The sequence below is a fragment of the Poecilia latipinna genome, unplaced genomic scaffold, assembly GCF_001443285.1.
Source record: "Poecilia latipinna isolate Pla-1442-1.1 unplaced genomic scaffold, P_latipinna-1.0 Scaffold282, whole genome shotgun sequence".
In the NCBI taxonomy this organism is placed as follows: Eukaryota; Metazoa; Chordata; class Actinopteri; order Cyprinodontiformes; family Poeciliidae; genus Poecilia; species Poecilia latipinna.
The window spans coordinates 87,373-106,608 of record NW_015112898.1 but is presented as its reverse complement, the minus strand read 5'-3'; the positions used below and the strand labels follow the sequence as shown (position 1 = coordinate 106,608).

Genomic DNA, 19,236 nt, shown 5'->3' with positions numbered 1-19,236 from the left:
CAAAAACTACAAATTATCCCCACATTTCTTAGTTTAGTGCTACTGTGTGTTTATCTAAAAAAAACTTGAAAGTTGTTATAGATTAAAACTATTTTTAAAAGAACTGGATTTAGTAGGAGGAAACCGAGTAAAATGAAATTGAATACAAATGCCTGCCACACTTTTAAGATTTTTATTTGCATAAAACTTTGAAAACTATAAATTCTCCTCACAGTTTAGTGGTGATTTGTGTTTATTTATCAGAAGAACTTGACAAGACTAAAGAAGAATACAACATGTTTGCATCCTGAGCCCCGGGGTAAACGTTAGAAACTGGTTCCTGGGAAGTTTCGCATAGGAGCAGGAATGTGACCCTTTGGCATCTGACCCTAAAAGAGAAAAACAGGACAGTTTGCCACTAGACAAACTCCGCTGTCAACAGACCTGCCTCCTAAAACGGTCATGATTCAGTCTGGACAATAGCAAAGAGGATTTATTTAAGTAGATTCTCTTTATTTTCCTGAGATGATTGCAGAACAAGATGGGATTTATTGTTCCAGTTGTCTGCAGGGAAATGACACAAACATCTACTTCCAAAAACACATTCCTAAATTCTGCACTGATTTATTATTTTTTTATTTAACCTGTCAGTCTTGTGAATCATTTCGATCGCATCATGTACTGGCTGCTTGCCGCGGCTTGCAGGTTCTTATGAAAGCCAGTTTGGATGCGTCGGCAGCATGTTTGGGCTTATTTTTCCAACCAGCTTCTGGTCTCGGCCGAGTTTCCCAGCGGGATCTTTTGGGAGAAAGCCGCTCCCAGCTTCCACACCCCTCAAACCCGATACGAGGAGGGCCCCTGCTTCCCCTCCCCCCCCCGTTACCGCGGCAACCGTGTGCACACTGCAGTGAACTTTGGAGCAGAACTCACACAGGCACTTTTTGTCTCGTGACCTTAGAGAGTCGCATGCGGGCCAAACGTTTGATTCTGCAGCAGGTCGACTGCAGAGAAGCACGAAACTTTAGCGTTAGACGACAGAAATGAGATTACTTGGATTGGCTTAGCTTTAAAAGTGATAAAAATTTATGTTTAGGTGTATTTTTAGCAGGAGAACTTGGTGGTGGGGGTCGGGGGGGTAAGTTTAATAACTTTTTCCTAATTGTGATGGAGTTCAGTCTGTCAGGTGATGGCAGCTTGTGAAACACGAAACGGCTCGATCCGAGGACTGGACTGGACTGGATCAAACCTGGCTGAATAAGGTCCAGAAAACTTCCTGTGATGCCTGATGATGGTTCTTTATCACAACTACAAGCATTCAGAATAACCGTAATAACAATAATTCTCCTAAAAATGTGCATCTTAGATAAAGTAAAATAGTGAATAAATCTCTTTAAGGAAAGGTAAAGGTAATTTTATTTATACAGCACATTTTCAGCAACAAGGCAATTCAACGTGCTTTACATGAATTAAAAGGAAATACAAACAAAATAACAAACTAAAGGAAAAAGCAAAAGAAGAAAAATAATCTAACGTTGATCTAAAGTATGTAAAGTAGGTACGCCTGGTCAGGGTTGCTAAGTTTCCTCTGGTTTAATTCTATTTCTGGGCTGTATAATGTTGATCTATATAGTGCGTACTCCATAATTTCTAATATTACTAATAAACTAAAATAATCCTTTTCTGGGTTAAATAGGGGTACTCCACAGTTTCTAACAAAATAAAACAAAAAAGAGGAAAGGACACTTTGGGGCAGTTGGCAACATTCAGACAAAACAAAGACATGAGTGAAGGCGGTGACATCTTGGGGTCATGAAACCATGTTGCTCAGCCTCTCGGCAGAAGTCTGATAACATGTTATCGAGGAATGATGTCCTTAGGAGTGCTCAGCTCCACAGCTGCATGGATAACAGGAGGTGAGAAGAGCGTTGTGTTTACATATCTTTAAGGAGATTGGAAATATGCAGCCCTTCCAAGGCCACACGGGGAAAGCCAATTCAGAAACAGAATGTCTTAGGTCGGGAAGATTATAAATTTCAATCTTCCCTAAAGTCTCTCCGATACATCTCAGTTCCCAATCATCCAAATTAGTTTGGTCGTTCCAACTTGTTAGTGAGTTTTAGAGTCCTTGTCTCTGTCCACACCAGCAGTCCGAGGGTTTGCTAGTTCGACCAAGTCCGTCACAAATTTGTCGATAATCCAGGAATCCACAAGCTCCAAACAGCAGAAATCCTGTTATCATGAATCGTGCCAGGTGTGTCCCCTCAGGACAAGAGGGCTCTCCTGTGCCCAGACTTCTCGTCGAAAATTTGATCAATTGCATTGAGAAATCGGTTGACCAGATCCATAATTTGTAGATTCGGAGGATGTGCAAAGAAAGGCTCCAAAAATATAGAAAAAGACACAACAAAAACGGAGCAATCAGGGCAGGGAAGGAGCAGAGAAAAAAAAACAAGAGCAAGAGGAAAAAACAGCAAATCATATAAAATAAACTCAACATGATGATTCCATGTGAAGCTTTCGACTGCTTTTAACATGAATATGACCAAATAGTTTGGTTTGCAACATTTTCTTACCTTTATTTTAGCTTTTATCTGTTGATCCCGAGGAAAGTGAATTTTACAAAACATATAGTCACAATATTATATTTCTAATTTCAGTACCTGAGAAGAAAAGATAAGTAGACCTGTGCTTTATGATAAATTAAACATCCGTTTTAATTCTGTTTCCCAGAGAAAGATTACAACGTTCGGGATGAGAAATGAAATAAGTGAATAGTAAGAAATAAAAATTAAACAAACTAAAATAGCAATAGAGATAAAATATATCCAGTGGATTATGAGAATGGTTTTATCATGGTTGGTCACTAAAAATAAAATCAGATCTTCTGAGGTTCATATAATCTACCCAAGGTTATCAACATTTTAATCCAATAAAAATCTTGTCTGAAATTGGTTTTGGACTGATGTTTTCCATTAAACTACTGAATAATTCTGCTTTAAACATCTTGAATAGTTTTGTGGATCCTTCAGTCTGTTGGAAGCTGCTTCTGGTTCCTGTTTGTATTGTTTTCACGCTTTGATCAATAAAGAAGTTGAATAAATCAAACAGAACGATGGATCCTGCTACTGAAGTCTGTGTCCGGGTCTTAGCGTTGTCCTCCCTGGTGTGTGTTTGTGTGTATTGATGGAGGGATCCCATCCATTCTCATGGTAATTGGACCTCTGGCGTTTTTAAACTTTAAATCCGATCGCAGGACGGGTGATGGTGTTGATTTTAGAGCAGTAGGAGGGTGGAAGTTCACTTTTCTCTCTCTGAGAAACAAGAAACAGTGAAGGTAATATCAGATATTTCTTAATCATATTTACCTTCAACAAAAATGATTTAACATTTACCTTAAATCCCAGTGAGCATTAAGTTCCTGCTGATAACCAGAGTTTAGTTTCTGATAAACCAGGTGAGTCACGCTTCATGTCAGAGGAGCTGCTGTTTTTTTTTCTGTCTTGCGTCACTTTATGGTGCAATTAGATACTCTGCCCTTCCTTCTGTGACTCTTCTAGAAAACACTTTGCTTTTGTAAGCTGAGAAGTGGAAATGTTTGATTGGAGAATCGTAGCAACCAGTCGAAGGAACCAGACAGGCTGGACGTTTCTGTAAAACGGAGCTGCTTCCGGTTTTACTCGTCAAATATGATGAAATAACTTGGATGTGCTGTTCTTATTGGACGTTTTCAACTCTGTGCTGTTTGGAAATGGTGAAAATCATCGGTTGAGTGTGTGAGCAAATGATTAAGACTCACAGGGTTTGACAGACTTTTAAAGTGATTTATTAGAAAATTAAGATCTCCAGTTTATTTCCCAACTTTTACAATGACCACACTTAAATGCCCAAATTAAAATGACCCCATCAGACTTTTTTAATACTTTTTTTTAAATGACTAAAAAGTTAGGCAATAATTAACATCTTTTACTGTCATGTTTTCATCCATGTGATCTGACTGGAGTCTAAAATATATATTATGTTGTTTAGTTTATTATCCATCTCTGCTGTTTTTCTCTTTGCACAGATATACATTTAATTTTCTTTCCTAATTACATTTCTCACTTCTACATTTTTTATTGATTTTTTTTTTCAAAACAAAAGAATAAAAAATTTTATATGTCAGTAAATTAGATTATATGTAACACATGATGACTTGAAACCCTACGGAGGCCTAACGGTGCCACAACTGTATACAGTTTGAAATAATTAATACTCTTAAAATAGGAAATAGATTGCATTTAATTTATGAAACGCGTGTAATTTCTTGTTTTTTTAAATTTCCTTGTGTAAATTTTATTAATCAGCTTTATCAGCTCATTAAACTCAATATATATAGTCAATTCAGTTACTTTTTTTATTTTGATCCAATTATATAAGATTTCATTAATCATTCAATTTATAAATTATATTTATAGAATTTTTGACTCTTTAAATATTTTATTTTATGTATTTACTGTAAAGACTTTAACATATGTACTGATTTGTCTATTTTATCTTAATGTTGGTGTTTTATATACGTCCAGATATGCTCAGATTTTCAGTTTTTATTACATAGAAAGCAAAAAAAAAAAAGCATCAATGACAAACTTCCTTTTTGTGATGATAAAGAAAGATGATAAACTGCAGACCATTGCTTCGGTTTCATGTTGTATAAAGTACAGTTTGTTCTGTTTCTGTTGCCGTTTCGAGTGTTTACTGTTCAGGATTCAGTCAGCTATAACCGGGAAATCACAGGAAGTACGATTACAAAATATCAACCGATTCCTCATTATACAGACTGGATCACTGAAACTGTCAGAAAATTAATTTACCAATTTATTTTTACTGCAAAATGAATTAGAAAGTACAGAATTTGCCGCAGAAATTAGTTAAAATTGAATATAAACATAGTTTATGACTGCTGTTGAATCGGTGCACTGTGTGTGAGTTTATATAAAACAAAGAGATTCTGGTAAACTGGGTCAAAACGAGCCTTCCCAGGTTGGTTCTGATGGAAACTGTTGCATATTTAGAAGACTGTGAATCGGAGCGTGTGATTCGTTCTACGCCAAACGTGGGAATGAGGCGATTGATCCCAATTAGATACCGAGTCCATTGTTTTTCTGTTCCCTCTGCATTGGGTTGCAGGGTGACTTCTAAATAAAAAACAGAAACCCAATTAGTGAACCAGTTTCTGACAGGCGGAGGAAGTGCTGGCCGGTCGGGTTGAAGCGACGAGAAAAGCTCATTTGAGTTGAGCTTCTGCCAAGTCACGGGAGCAGGGAGCGGATCAGAAACCTCCTGCATTGTTCTGGTGATAATTTGTGCCTTTGTGTGATAAAACGACCAACAATTAGTTGGGAAAGGTTGAATTTTTGCTACCTGTGACCTGCCAAGTTCTGGATACTTAAAGGGGAAGCGACATTGTTGCTGTCGGGGATGATGAGCAGAGTTAACGTCGTTAGTCTCTGACAGCATCTGTTCGAAGGAGATGAGTGACGTCACCTGCAGCCATGGCAGCAGGTACCTGCACATGCTCAGTCTGCACCGACCCGTGCCCAGAACCCGGGTCCTGTCTGGGTCAGGTCTCTGCTCCATTTAATCTCTCCACACTGAGGTTTGCTCAGTTCAAACACAGATCTCTCATTGCACAAGCTTAAATGTTTTTGTCCAGCTTTGAAGATTACAGATTGGATATAAACTGCAACATGATGAAGCAGGTTACTAATCTCTTGGATTTTCATGTATTGCCTTTGTTTAATAAAGATTTTGACCTAAATATTCATTAAAAACTTGTAAAATGGACATTAAAATGTCAAATAAGATTGGATAAAACGGTAACTTTTGCTGCAAATATACAATCTATAGAATAACTGAAGCATTTTCACTCAATCGTTTCGTTTTAATCACAAACTACTGACATCTAAGTGGTTATGGGAGTTTGAGACAAATTGTTTAAAAATGTCTTTTTAAACAATTTGTCTCAAACTCTATTCACATTGTTTAATCATGAATGCTTTGATTGTTTAAAACTATTGGTGATTTAGTTTGGAACAGCAAGAATTTAAACATCTGGTAGAAAATAGAGGGAACAGTTTCTGCCAACTTGTAATAAACAGAAGGTAAAACATCAAAAGCTACATTTTCTATTGAATAAACAACAAATTATAGATAACAAAAAATCAATTGTATTGACGACAAATAATAAAAAACTATAAATTAGTTATTTGACCCAAAACAGATTAATGACGTTTTAGTGCAAAATACAGAATTACAAAATAAGAGCTCGCTTGCAGTGGAATATGTTAAAATGACATCAAAATTATTATTTTTTGTTGATTACATGTTTTTTCTCATTTACAAGATTCCTGCATTCCTATGAGTATCACCGATTCACTTTTTTCCTCTACTGATACCGATACCCATATTTGAGGTTTAGAATCCGCCGATATCGATCCGATACAGAAAAACAGGTTTTCTTTTTTTAAACGCAGACATAAAAAAGCTGAATTGCATTTTTTATCTCATAACTCTGCACTGATGCACCAAAAGCTTCATGAGTTTGGTTCAAAACATTTAGAAACACAACTTTCCTCTGTTCAATGAGTGTAATTGGGAATATAACAGCCGATTTAAAATAAATATTATAGAAACTGATTGACGAAAATAAGCTTGATAAAAAATAAACTGCAACAAAAAGTGGCTCAGAAAGTGTAATTAGTTATTCTACATATAATGTAAAATAAATAATAAGGTATAGAATTAGACTTAATAGATCTGCCCTTGTGGATCGGGCACATTGTCACCGATACCAGAATATTTTTAAATACTGGTTTGGATATTGATTTTGGATCGGTGCGTCTCTGGTTTCTGGGAGTTTCTTCCTTCCAGGATTTCAGTAGAAAGGTTCTTCATGGAGAGCAGTGGTTCTATCAGGACTTTAATTCATGACTTTCCTCCTCGAACCGCTCAAACACCCAGAACTCGTTGCTGCTTCTTCCCAAATTGGCCCAAATTTCTCTGAATCTGCTGCACTGATTCAGAGTTTTGGATTTTCTCTGAATGTGTCTCTTTTTTTGTTATATTTTACTCCCACCAGAATCTGTTTTCATGTTTGGAAAACAACTCCCTGATGCAGATCTGACCTCATCCAGACGGATTGGACACAGTTATCAGCATGCATGAGCAGCACATGCATCCTGAAAAGCTTTAAAGTTCGCTCTGTTCCTGAGAGCAAACCGTACGTCTGCGGTCGCTGTCACAACCCATTGTGCCGCTCACAAAGAACCCGAGTCCACTTTGGTTTTGTCTCTATTCATGAAAGGCAGCGATGCGTGATCCAGGCCTTCCCCTCAGTCCTGGGCCTCCCCACAGACGAGCGCCGCCGCCGAACCGCTATCGGGACGAGGCGAGGAGTTTGGGGCGGAACGGGTGGGCGGGTACAGGGTTGTTTGGTTACAAACGAGTGGATACGTGGGCTGGGAAACTATTCCTCCTTTTGTTTCTGCAACAAGCCGATTGTTTTGTTCCTGTCTAATCTCAGATATCAGCCGAGAGGTGAATCTTAAAGAGGTTTAATCTTGACTTTCCAGAGATGACGCTGCTGTCGTCGCAGCAGCCCAAACCCGTGGACTCCGGCCCGGTCTCTGACGAAGCCCCCGCTGCCGGCACCGACCCCGAGGACCCCGAGCAGAGGATGCTGGAGAAGAGGTCAAAGGTCATTGAAGAGCTGCTGCAGACCGAGGAGGACTACGTCAACGACCTGCAAATGTGCATCGATGAGATCATTGTGCCGCTGCAGGAGAGGAAGGTAAAAATTCAACAGCATTTAAACACTATAATAAAGCCACGTATGATGGAAACTGAAAAATACAAAAAATTAAATTGATAATAGTCAGAATACTATTAGAATAATGTCCTTAAATGAAGAGAATAAAGACATAAAATCATGAGAGTAAAATGATAAATTCATGAGAATAAACTTGTGAGAATAAAGTGTATACATAATACAAGAATAAAGACGTTTTGCGAGAATAGTCAGTAAGTTATGAGAATAAAGTCTGTAAATTATGAGAATAAAGTCATTAAATTATGAGAATAGTCATAATGCTTCAAGTATAAAGTTGATGAATCTTAAGTCTAAAAACTACAAGAAGAAAATCAAAATGAGAATAAAGTCATATTACTGGAATGGTCATAGTACCAGAATAAAGTCGTATTATTTTGACTTAATCCTTTTGTTTTTATTATTTTTATTTTCTTAGCGTGGCCCTAATGCTCCATTGTAGTTACATGACCATTTTCTAAAAGTTTAATCTTTCTAATATTTAGATTTTTACTGTAGATATAACGTTTTGTTGTATTCATGAATGATCTAAACGGTCCAGTAAATTATCTCACCAGGTGGAAGTGGACTTTGAGGGGCTCTTTGGGAACATCAGCTCTGTGATTGAGCTTTCTAAGCGGCTCTTAGACCGACTACAGGAATCAGAATCCGTAGGTAAGGGCTGTTAAAGTTCGTCTTTTCTAAATTCTGATTACAGCTCAACACATTTCCTGTTTTTAACCGGCTTCACGAGATTTGGAAGCCATTTGAAAAGTGTTTCCGAGTCCCGTTTAGACTAATTTTTACCCTTATTTTTGTCTTTTTGTTCAGACAAAGCACATTTCATAACACTTTTGCATCCTGTCCTGTCAGGAGTCGTGTTTCTGAATTTCAAAGCTGAGCTGGAGGAAGTGTACAAGCTGTACTGCCAGAACCACGACGACGCCATCTCCCTGCTGGAGAGCTACGAGAAGAAGGAAAGCATCCAGGCTCACGTGTTGGAGTGTCTGGAGAGGCTGAGGTGAGCGGCGGACACGGCGTCTTAAACATGGAGAAGATCACATTTTAAATTTCACCTTTGACTTTTGCAAGGAAATTATGAATGAACCTGCGCTTCATTCATATTAAAAGAAACAAAATAAGCAGGAGTGGCCTTCCACACAGACGCCTGGTTTAGTGGCTGCTGTGGGTTTTATAGTCTTGATCCAATCATTTGATTTAAATCATCGGCAGCAGGAATCATCCACCCGCCTTCTGAGGTTTAACAGCTGCGTTATGCTAACAAGGAATACCCTGGATGTAACAAACTCTGCCTGGAGACTGCATGATAAAACACCTTACTGCTCTGTTTATGTTGATTTTATTAATGCTGAACTACTCCAAGTTCAGAAAACAGATCTTATAGACGAGGAAAAAGCATATATAGGATTCAAATCTTATATTTTCCTACTCCTAAGTCCACTTAGAAAACCCGAAGGTTCTGACGATTTATCATAGCAGAAGAATAGTCCAGTTCCGGTTAATATTTGGTTCATTTGAAGACGTCGGCGTGCTCAGAGCTGCAGTGGTTAGTTTTTCTGGCGTCAGTCATCTGGAGAAGCCCAGGAATGCGCCCGGCCTCGTTCCTCCTGTCCGGTTTCACCGTCTGTGACTCAGTTTCTTCAGCAGACTTCTGACTTTCAGTGAATTATTGTCGCGTTTGAAGACAAACGCTCGATCTGCGAACAGGAAGCTGCTGGAACAAAGAGGCTGCGGCTCCGTAAACAAAAGGAAAATGACTGTCGTTCGTATCTAGGCCAAAGTTGACGTTTTTATTATCACTTTGTAACTTTTAGTTATCTCCTTCATACGAACAATACTTTTTGAATGTTTTTATAAGACTTGAAAAGGTCATGTTACCCACATCCAATGTTTTTACTGCTTCTTTGGGCTTCTGCCCCAACTTTAAATGAGAAATCTGTAACTCCTAATCTCTCAGGTTTAGTTTTAATCTCTTGTTTGAGAACTGCTTTTGTCACATCTGTCAACATAAAGACTTGCATCATTTTTACACTTTAAACACAGTTTTTTATGTTATCTTTCTACCTCTTTCCTTTCAACAGGGCGATATACCGAAATCAGTAAGTCTACTTAATGAATGTCGGCATGATTTCCAGCCTGGGAGCCGTCCTGACTGCATGTCTGCTGCTCACTAACCCTCCTTTAAAAATGGTCTCTGTGTTTGTGCTCAAAGTGAAAATGAACCTTTAAAAACAGCTGTGCTGAATCCAGACTTGCTTCTTTGTGTCTGCATGTGTTTCCTGTGGTTCTGTTGGATCTGTAATACGTCCTCCTGTTCGAAACGGGCAGCATGAGATTGATTCTGGGAAACAATGCCACCTACAGGACTGAAAGAGGAACTGCATGTCAGTTACGATTTGTTAAACAGAAAACAAAGGATTTAATTCCTGTCATGTCAGGGCCATTATACATAGGGAAAAAAAAGAAGTGAATTACTGCCAAAAAAATTCAGACATTTTGTAGAAAAGGAAAAAAAAAAAAAAAAATTTGGATTGGAAATTCCAAGTTTAAAAATAAAAAAATCTGAAATTTTGTAGAAAATGCAGGAATATTTCTTGGCTCCAAAAATCAAAATATTTGTTAGAAAAATCTCAGAAATTTTGAGATTAATTTCAGAAATGTTTTGGATTGGAAGCTCTAAGTTTGAAAATTCAAATTTCTTTGACTCAAATTCAGAAATGTTCAAGTTCTGACAGTCTAAAAATTTCTGAGGTTTTTTTCTAGCAAATTTCAGCTTTTCAAACTCAGAAATTTCCAAGTTTTTCCCCCCCAATCCATTTCTGAAATTAATATCAAAAATTCTAACTTTTTTCTAGCAAATTTTGACTTTTCAAACTCAGAAATGTTATAGAAAAAAAAAAACTTGGAAATGTCTGAGACTAATCTCAGCATTTGAGCTTTTGGCAGGAATTTAATCCTCTATTTTCCTTTCTCTCTGCAGTGGCTCTGACGCGCCGTCATAAAGTCCTCTAGCTGTTTAAGTAAAAACTTTGTCCTGTAGGTTTCATTAAAGCAAATCAGTTTCTTCTGCTTCCCCTCAAAGCCTCTCAATCAGAGCTTTGGTCATCATCAGAAACAAGCCTGTGATGAAGTGCTCATCATTGGTTCGTCCATGATGGCTCCATATGTTCCTCCATCACTGATCTCATGATGACTCTGTGTGATCCTTCTGACTTTTTAAACCTTTGACTTTTACATGTTTTAATTTGCTTCATAAATTATGAATGTTTTCTGGCTCTTTTGCAGGGGTAAAACTAATTACATCAACCTGGGCTCGTTCTTGATCAAGCCGGTGCAGCGGGTGATGCGTTACCCGCTGCTGCTGTCGGAGCTGCAGGGCGCCACGCCGGAGAATCACCCGGACCGGCACCAGCTGACCCAGGCTGTGCAGGCCATCAAGCAGATCAACGTCAACATCAACGAGTACAAGCGCAGGAAGGATCTGGGTAACTTCATTTTACCGGGGCGATTATTTTATTTCACCTGCTCAGCGATAAAACAAAAAGAATGTAGTCAGACTTCAAAAATTAGACTTTTGTTCGAGAAGAAGATTTTCTAGATCCTTGCAAGTTTCCATAGTAAGAGGAAAAAATGTAAACCTTTCCCTAATTTTTGTGGCTGATTCTTGTCAGCAGCAGCTTTTAAAATGTTTAATGTATTTAAATCAGTGTAATAAATAGATGCACCAAAGTTTTCTTTTTTGAGTGAAAGTTGCTGTTAGATTTACTGTGAAATTACTCTAAACGAAAAAAGTGTATTAATACTTTGTATTGCACCTAATATTTTTCATTTTATGGAGATTTTAATTTGTCTGAAAATCTTATTCAAAATATTAATTCAGTTTATTTATCTAGCGCCAAATTACAACAAATGTAATCTCAAGACACTTTATATAAAAAACTTTACTGTCTAGGGCCACAAAAAATAATTCCAAGTGCCACATTAGGCCCTCGGACCACATTTTGAACACCCCTGATCTAAACCATTTAATCCAAATAAAACCGATTAAAGTTTGTCTCTGTAGCATGAGAGATGATGACTGCTATTGCAAGACATCATAGATTATTCAAATTAAAAAATACTTTATTGATCCCAAAGGGAACTTAAGTAACTTCATCTGATTGGGCTCCATGATCATCCTCTCTGAAGTTCTCCCCCTGCTGTCCACAGTGGTGAAGTACAGGAAAGGAGACGAGGAATCCTTCATAGACAAGATCGCCAAGCTGAGCGTTCACTCCATCATTAAGAAGTCGAACCGCGTCAGCAGCCACATCAAGCACCTCACAGGAATCTCTCTACAGGTCCGTTTCTGGTTCTGCTCTGACTCGAGTGTCCCTGAGGCCTAAATAACGTTTAATTTCTTTAATTCCCTAGATTAAAAGTGAAGAGTTTGATGATGCAGAGAAGAAGTTCAGGCTGCAGGAGAGGCTCATCAAGTCTTTCATCAGAGACGTTTCCATGTACCTGCAGCACATCAGGGTAGGAGGAAAACCCCCACAAGTCTGTTTTACGTTTACGTTTTAGCTTGAGCGTGACGTCTGGGTGAATTTCCGTGCAGGAATCGGCGTCTGTGAATGTCCTGGCTGCCATCAGTTTCGTTGACATCTACACGGAGCGCAGCGTTCTGGATCCGGAGGGCTTCCAGAGAGCTCACCGCTGCATCAGCGACAAGCAGTTCACTCAGTTTGTGAGTAAACGACCCGTTAGCCTCACCAAGGCTACTACGTTCACGCTGCAGCCTGAAGTGACCCGAATCTGATTTTTTCATGATTTCCTTTGTGGAATCTGATGTTCCAAATATATGCGACCTGTATGTGATCTCCAATGTGAACTGCAAACCCCCTGAAAGTGTCCCGCATGTGCAGTAGAGGGTGCCATGACGTCACACATAGAGAGCGGGCTCAGTGTTAGTCATCTAAATCTGAAGGCCAAAGTGTAGTTTGGAAAGAAAGTAGAAGTTATGGAGTATGAGGTGGGATCATGAAATAAGTGGAAGACACTTACCGTAATTTGTGGACTATAAGGCGCACTTAAAAGCCTTTAATTTTATCAAAAAACAACAGTGCGCCTTGTAATCCAGTGCAGAAAATGCGGTATTTAAGATACAAAATACAGCTGATGTTCTAAGAATTAGAGGAATAAACAGGATGGAGAAGATAAGTATAAATAGAATAAGAACTGGGAATAGTTTTTTGAAAGGCACTCTTTTTAAGACGGGGAAATTTCTTACTGGTTTGTGTAATTGGTGTAATACTAAAGAAACGATGCAACATGTTTTTATTAGCCGTAGGAAATATGTGAATCAAAGATTACATACTATAGAAATAGGTTTTAATAGGGAATTGAAATTTGAGAATGTGGTTGCTCAGTTAAATAGCAATAAAGGAAAGGGAATGGTATTAATTTTTTTTAAATACTGGTGTCATTAAGGGAATTCGAAAGATTAATAAAATCCAAGAGATGGCAGTAGTGTAAAACTAATGGATGCAAGTTGCGGTTAAAATCTAAGAAAGAAGATGTTTTGCCAATTGCCATAAATAAGAAGTGCTCAGTTTATCTATTGCAAGAAGGTTCAGGAAGAGAATATCAGGCAATTTTTGATTTTTATAAAACAGGATATAATTTTTTTTATGTCATCATGTAGTCCACACTCCTTACCAGTTGGGGGCGGTAATGCTTAAATAACGTATTTTGCCAACCGCCAAAAAAAAAAACAAAACAAAACAAAAAAAAACTTAGTGCTCAGTGTTTGCGGAAGTAAACATGGATGCTAACGGTGGACCTTAGCTTACGATGTTAAAGTTGTTATCCGACCGGAGCCAGCACATTAACAACTCAATCCTCGTTATCGTCCGCCATGGCTGCTGTTTTTTTCTTCCCGCTTGCGCGTATCGGGACGCATAATAGTGACGTTTGTCGAGTATCAGTGACGTTCAGGTCGGGATGAATGCGACCTGTACGTTCTGACTCTGGTAACATTTGAAAAGATCGGATACGTATCGGATATCCAAGTAGCGTGGGTCGCACTAAGGCAAAAAATAAAAATAAATAAAATTAAAATAAATATACGGATTTGTGTCACTTCAGGTTGCAGTGTGAATGTAGCCTTCGAGTCAAACTCGTGTTTTTTTGTGACCAAATCCACTTTTCGTCCTGAGCAGAAGGAGCGCACCGAGGCGCTGGTCATCAAGCCTCTCTCCCAGCTCCTCGTCATGTTCGCCGGGCCGCACAAACTCATCCAGAAACGCTTCGACAAGCTGCTGGACTACGACAACTGCAAGGAGCGCGCGGACCGGCTGAAGGACCGCCGCGTGCGCGACGAGCTGCAGGTGGCCCGCAACAACTACGAGGCGCTGAACGCGCAGCTTCTGGACGAGCTGCGGAAGTTCAACGCCGTGGCGGAGGAGCTGTTCAAAGACTGTGTGGGCGCCTTCGCGCAGGCGCAGAAGGACTTCATGAAGCTGACGCTGGGAGAGCTGAGGCCGCTGCTGCAGGTCGGGCGCTGGTTCTACTGGTTCGGCTGATCAGTATTACCAAGTATTTTTGTTCAGTTTCAAAAATCTTAGTACACTTGTGGCTTAGTTTCTTTCAACTTGACAAAAGAATGTCTTGTAAGTGAAATAATCTGCCAGTGGAACTAAGACTTTTAAATCAGTTTTAAGGAATTATTTACCTAAAACAAGCTCTACATGTTACTGAAAAGTTAGTTGTTAGTTAGTTTTGTCTTATTCTAAGCGTACTAAGAGATTTGCACAAGAAACTAGTCCGTACTTGGTAAGATTTTGTGTCTTTTGTAGTGTGAGATTTGACAAAATTAATATTCCATATTAAACAATTTACAAATATGAAGAGGAAATAATCACAGCAAAAAATTAGAATTTACATTTTGAAGAATCTTTGAGGAAATTACATTTCAGGAAACAAATCAGTGTTTTTCATTTTTAGCTTTTCAGGTCAAAATTTCCTCAACATTTTCATTATAATTTGACAATTCCAATACAGAAAATGTTTGTTTTTCTTAAAGTTTTTAAGATTTTTCCTCAAAATCATGAAACAAAAAGTCAGATTTTGATTCTTCAGTGCTTCATTCACTGTAAAACTGACTCTGTTATACTTTTTTCCCCACCAGTTTTCTAATAAAGGCGGTGCAGGGGAAAACCTGATCACGCAGTTTCAGGAGGAGTACCACCGGGTCCTCAAGCTGCTGCAGAGCTTCAGTTTCTGCCCGGAGAACCTGCCGCAGCCGGCCGGAACCACGAAGAGGTTCGAGAAGAAAACGCTGGAGAAGCAAAGCACCAAGAAACAATCTCAAGGACTTGTGAGTTTACCCGACTTGCCTTGTTCTTAATAAATAACACATAAGTACTGTGGCCGCTAATGTTAAATGTTTTCCAGCCCAACTTCGCTGCCCAAACGGACGAGCATCGCTCGGCTCTCCTGGCTGGCTACGCTCCCGAGAAACTTTACCAGGCGGAGAGGAACTTCAACGCCGCTCAGGATTTGGACATCTCGATTCAGGAGGGAGACCTGGTTGCTGTGATAAAGCAGCAGGACCCGATGGGCAGCAACAACCGCTGGATGATTGACAACGGAGGTAGATTATTATATAAGCAACTCAAAACTAGGGGAACTTTTATGCAAATTTCACGTTTTGAATGTTTTTATTTTTCCATTAGAGTCTCAACTGCTTCTAAAAACACAACCAGTTAGGTTTTTTTTTTTTTTAGCAATAATTTAATGTTTTAAAAACCTCTTGAATGTTAAGTCACATTCCACAGGCACTGAGCCGTTACTTAGCAACCCAAAGGGAACCCAGCCTGTAACCTAGCAACCCAAACGGAACCCAGCCCGTAACCTAGCAACACGAGCTGAGTTCCAGCTACTTTTACTTATTTTTTATTTCATTATTTTATTTTATTCGCTTCACAATGGCTGCTGGAATAGACAAGTGTTTTATTAACTTAACATTTAGAAACCATTTGCTGCCTTATGGTTGGTTCTTCTACTTTTTCATTTTGCCTTGTTGCCGAAATGTTCTATACAAATAAACTTGATCTGTTTGCAGCCATTTTCACGTGCAAGTGCAAATATTGAATTAGGGGGCGTGGCCAGAAGCTTATTTGGATTTAAAGTGACAGGATGCCCTAAAACAGCTGTGCATAATTAATTGTATACATATCTTTCCTATGCTGTTCATCTTTAAGCTCATTCCATTTTTATTTTTGTTTCGCAGTCACCCAGGGTTTCGTCTACAGCTCCTTCCTCAAACCGTACAACCCGCGCCGGAGCCACTCAGACGTTTCCATCGAGAGCCAGTCGTCCAACGAGTCCGGCTACGGCGGCTCCTCCCCCGTTTTCTCCCGCCAGAACAGCAACAGCACTTTAATCTTCAACCAGGACGCCGCCACCGTCAGCTACTCCGCGGCGCCGCAGAGCCACCCGTCGCCACAGCCGTCGCTGGACTCCGCCTCGTCCCGCCGCGGCCAGGCGACCTCCAACCCCGACGCCGTCGCCCAGAACTCCCCGTCCCGGACTCACGCGAGCCGCAGAGACTACGCCGACCCATCGCACAGGAGCAGCGGCGCTCACAGAGACTCGGAGCCGGCGTACCGGCACTCGGGCTCGCACAGAGACTCGTACGAGTGGCGGTACGAGAGCAGGAACAGAGACACATCGGATTACTCGGAGACGGACTCGTCGTCCTCTCAGATGAACAGCGACAGGTCCAAACGACACGGACACGCAGACAGGAGCTACAGCTCACCGCACTGGAGGGACGGGGACGGAACCAGGAAGTCCACTTACAGCCGGGACGAATACGCCGAGCCAGAACCAGAGCCAGAACCAGAAAGTGAACTGGACATTCATCAGGTACTGGAATATATATATATAAAGCAAACTTAGCCTGACGCTTATCTTTTGTTGTAGTGTTGATCTGAACTCAAAGTCCAAATAAACAGAAACCGTATAAGAACGCTTGTGAAACAAGATGGCCGCTCTGTGTGCGCTGACATCACTCTACGGAACTACGGAAACCCAAAAAGTTCATTTGGGAAAAAAATGTTATTAAATGTAAACCTTTGTTAATCAATTTGTCGCCCAGCTGTTATCTGGAACAGCTGGGCGGAGAGGTTCTGTATCTGTTTGCAAATCTCACCACAAATTCTTTAAATCTTAACTTTGACTAGGCCATTGTAACACATGAAAGCTCTCCAACTCCTTTCCTTTACAGTCAGTGTTCTGCAACTTTCAGATTTGTCCTTCATCTCTGATGTTTTCAGAAAAGATCAATAAAATCTCATAAATGCAACTTTAGTCCAGTCAATTTCATAATATCCTACTGAATATATGTTGAAACTTATGTTTGTGATGTGATAAAAACTATTTAAAAATACTCTTGGAAGAAATTACTCCTCAGGAATGCCTAACATTAATAAATCTGCCGATAGTTGATGTAGAAGAACATGAAAATGACCTTTTGTTTTGTTTTTTCAGATTTACTACGCGCTGTATTCCTTCAAAGCCCGCTGCGCTAACGAGATGAGCATCTCCGCCAACGAGCGGCTGCGCATCCTGGAGTTCCAGGACCTGAACGGAAACGGCGAGTGGTGGCTGGGGGAAGCCGACGGAGGAAGACGAGGATACGTGCCTTCCAACTACATCCGCAAGTCCGAGTACACATGAACGCACTCTTCCCTCGCCAAGGACACGGCGACCTTGAGAACTTCCCGAGCGAAAACGGAACAAAACGAGCATTTTGCTGTAACTTATTCTGAAACTGTTTTCATGGGGTTTGATGTGGAGGACTAGTACTGCAAACTCACGCTCCTGGGATTTTTATTTATACTTCTTTTTTTTTTTAAGATGTTTTTTACGAACTAGAAGGAGCACTTTGCACTGCAAAAATACAAAATTTTACCAATTAATTTTGGTCTATATCAAATATCTCAGCACATTTGAAATAAGAGAAAAATTAAGCAAGATGTAGAGGCTTGTCTGTAAAGTAAGTAATTCCTTAATATTAATGAAAATTTATTTGTTCCATAAAATTAAATTTTGTTATAAGTGGAATAATCTAGTAACGAATTATTTACTTAAAACAAGCCTTTATATCGTCCTAAAAAGTTACTTTTAAGTAATTTTTTTCTTATTTCAAGGTATTTGCAGTAGAAACTAACCTAAACTACTATGTAAGATTTTGTTTTTTTGCAGTGTGACCTTCGGTTCCCAGATAAAAACCTCTGAATTTCCACATTTTCTGCCGCCGCCGAGGACAGTCGATGTTGACATAAATATTGGAGGACTGAAACGGGAAAGTTTTGGGTTATTTTGGCGCCTCTGTTACAGTGCAGAACCATAAAATGATGGCCTTTTTCTGGCCTCATGTTTGGGGTTTCTGCAGAACAAACAGCTTGGAGTGTTGTGTGGCGTTTAAAACAAAACGTAAAACTAAAGAGTTTGCAAACTCTGGTTTTGAACTCGGCTGCATGTAATGAATGTCGCGGCCTGATTAACGTGTATATTTTGGGCCAAATAAAGCTGTATATAGAAACTTATGGTTTGGTGCCCAAAGTAAAATGTTTGAATAAAATTCTGCTCAGATGAACAAGCTTGTGTCCTGACTTAAACTTTTGGGAAAATTGATTTTTGTTTACAGAACCCAAACATCACAAATAACCAGATCTGGTTATTATTCAGAGATTTTTATTATATTTTATATAATCAAATGAGAATCTGTGTTTAATATCCAGAGTTTCTGCACATCTTGGAAAAGTCTTACATTTCATTTAAGTGCATTGCATAAACACAAATCTTACAAAGCATTTCTACTCTTGCATCTTTGTCCTTTTTTAGTCAATTTCTCTTTTCTTCCAACTTGCCTAAAATTTTCTTGTCCTCTTTTTTCTTCTTTCCATCTGTCCTTTCCCCCCCCCATCTACCATTTCCTGCTTTAGTTACTCTTATTTCACGCGGTGCAGGGATTTGAGGGCTTAAATGCATTTGCTGGATTGCTAAGTTAACTTGTGTGTGTTGTTTCAATCTGCATTGGGTGAAAAAGAAACCGTTACTCCGTTTGCGATGAAAAACCTTTATTGGGGTGTTGATAAAAGCAAGCGTTTACTCTCAGCCCAGCTTTGAGTTACAGGAAACATCGTTACAAACTCACAAAGCTGAACCTGCCAGACGAAAATGTGACGTTTATTTCAGGAGGTTTGTTCTTGCCTTACATCAGTGTTTTTCAACCTCTTTTGAGCCAAGGTACACTTTTTTAATTGAAAAAATCACGCGGCACACCACCAACCAAAAATGTAAACCAAGATACTCTGTAGCCGCCTATACTACATATATAGTCA

General features: G+C 39.4%; 1 protein-coding gene across 4 annotated transcripts in view; it reads left to right on the top strand.

Moving 5' to 3' along the window:
- dnmbp (dynamin binding protein) overlaps nt 1-17,886 on the top strand; it is a 72,725-nt gene extending 54,839 nt beyond the window's left edge. For 3 of the 4 annotated variants that reach the window (XM_015033913.1, XM_015033915.1, XM_015033916.1), the window contains 13 exons: nt 7,590-7,807; nt 8,401-8,497; nt 8,696-8,843; nt 9,925-9,942; nt 11,129-11,328; nt 12,053-12,183; nt 12,257-12,361; nt 12,441-12,569; nt 14,044-14,376; nt 15,012-15,200; nt 15,278-15,476; nt 16,116-16,753; nt 17,378-17,886. In XM_015033913.1, coding sequence (XP_014889399.1) covers nt 7,590-7,807; nt 8,401-8,497; nt 8,696-8,843; nt 9,925-9,942; nt 11,129-11,328; nt 12,053-12,183; nt 12,257-12,361; nt 12,441-12,569; nt 14,044-14,376; nt 15,012-15,200; nt 15,278-15,476; nt 16,116-16,753; nt 17,378-17,566 — 2,594 coding nt within the window. In that variant the 3' untranslated portion in view covers nt 17,567-17,886. The remainder of the gene's footprint in view (nt 1-7,589; nt 7,808-8,400; nt 8,498-8,695; nt 8,844-9,924; nt 9,943-11,128; nt 11,329-12,052; nt 12,184-12,256; nt 12,362-12,440; nt 12,570-14,043; nt 14,377-15,011; nt 15,201-15,277; nt 15,477-16,115; nt 16,754-17,377) is intronic. The other variant, XM_015033914.1, reaches the window with a different exon arrangement.
- Nucleotides 17,887-19,236: the final 1,350 nt, after the last annotated feature.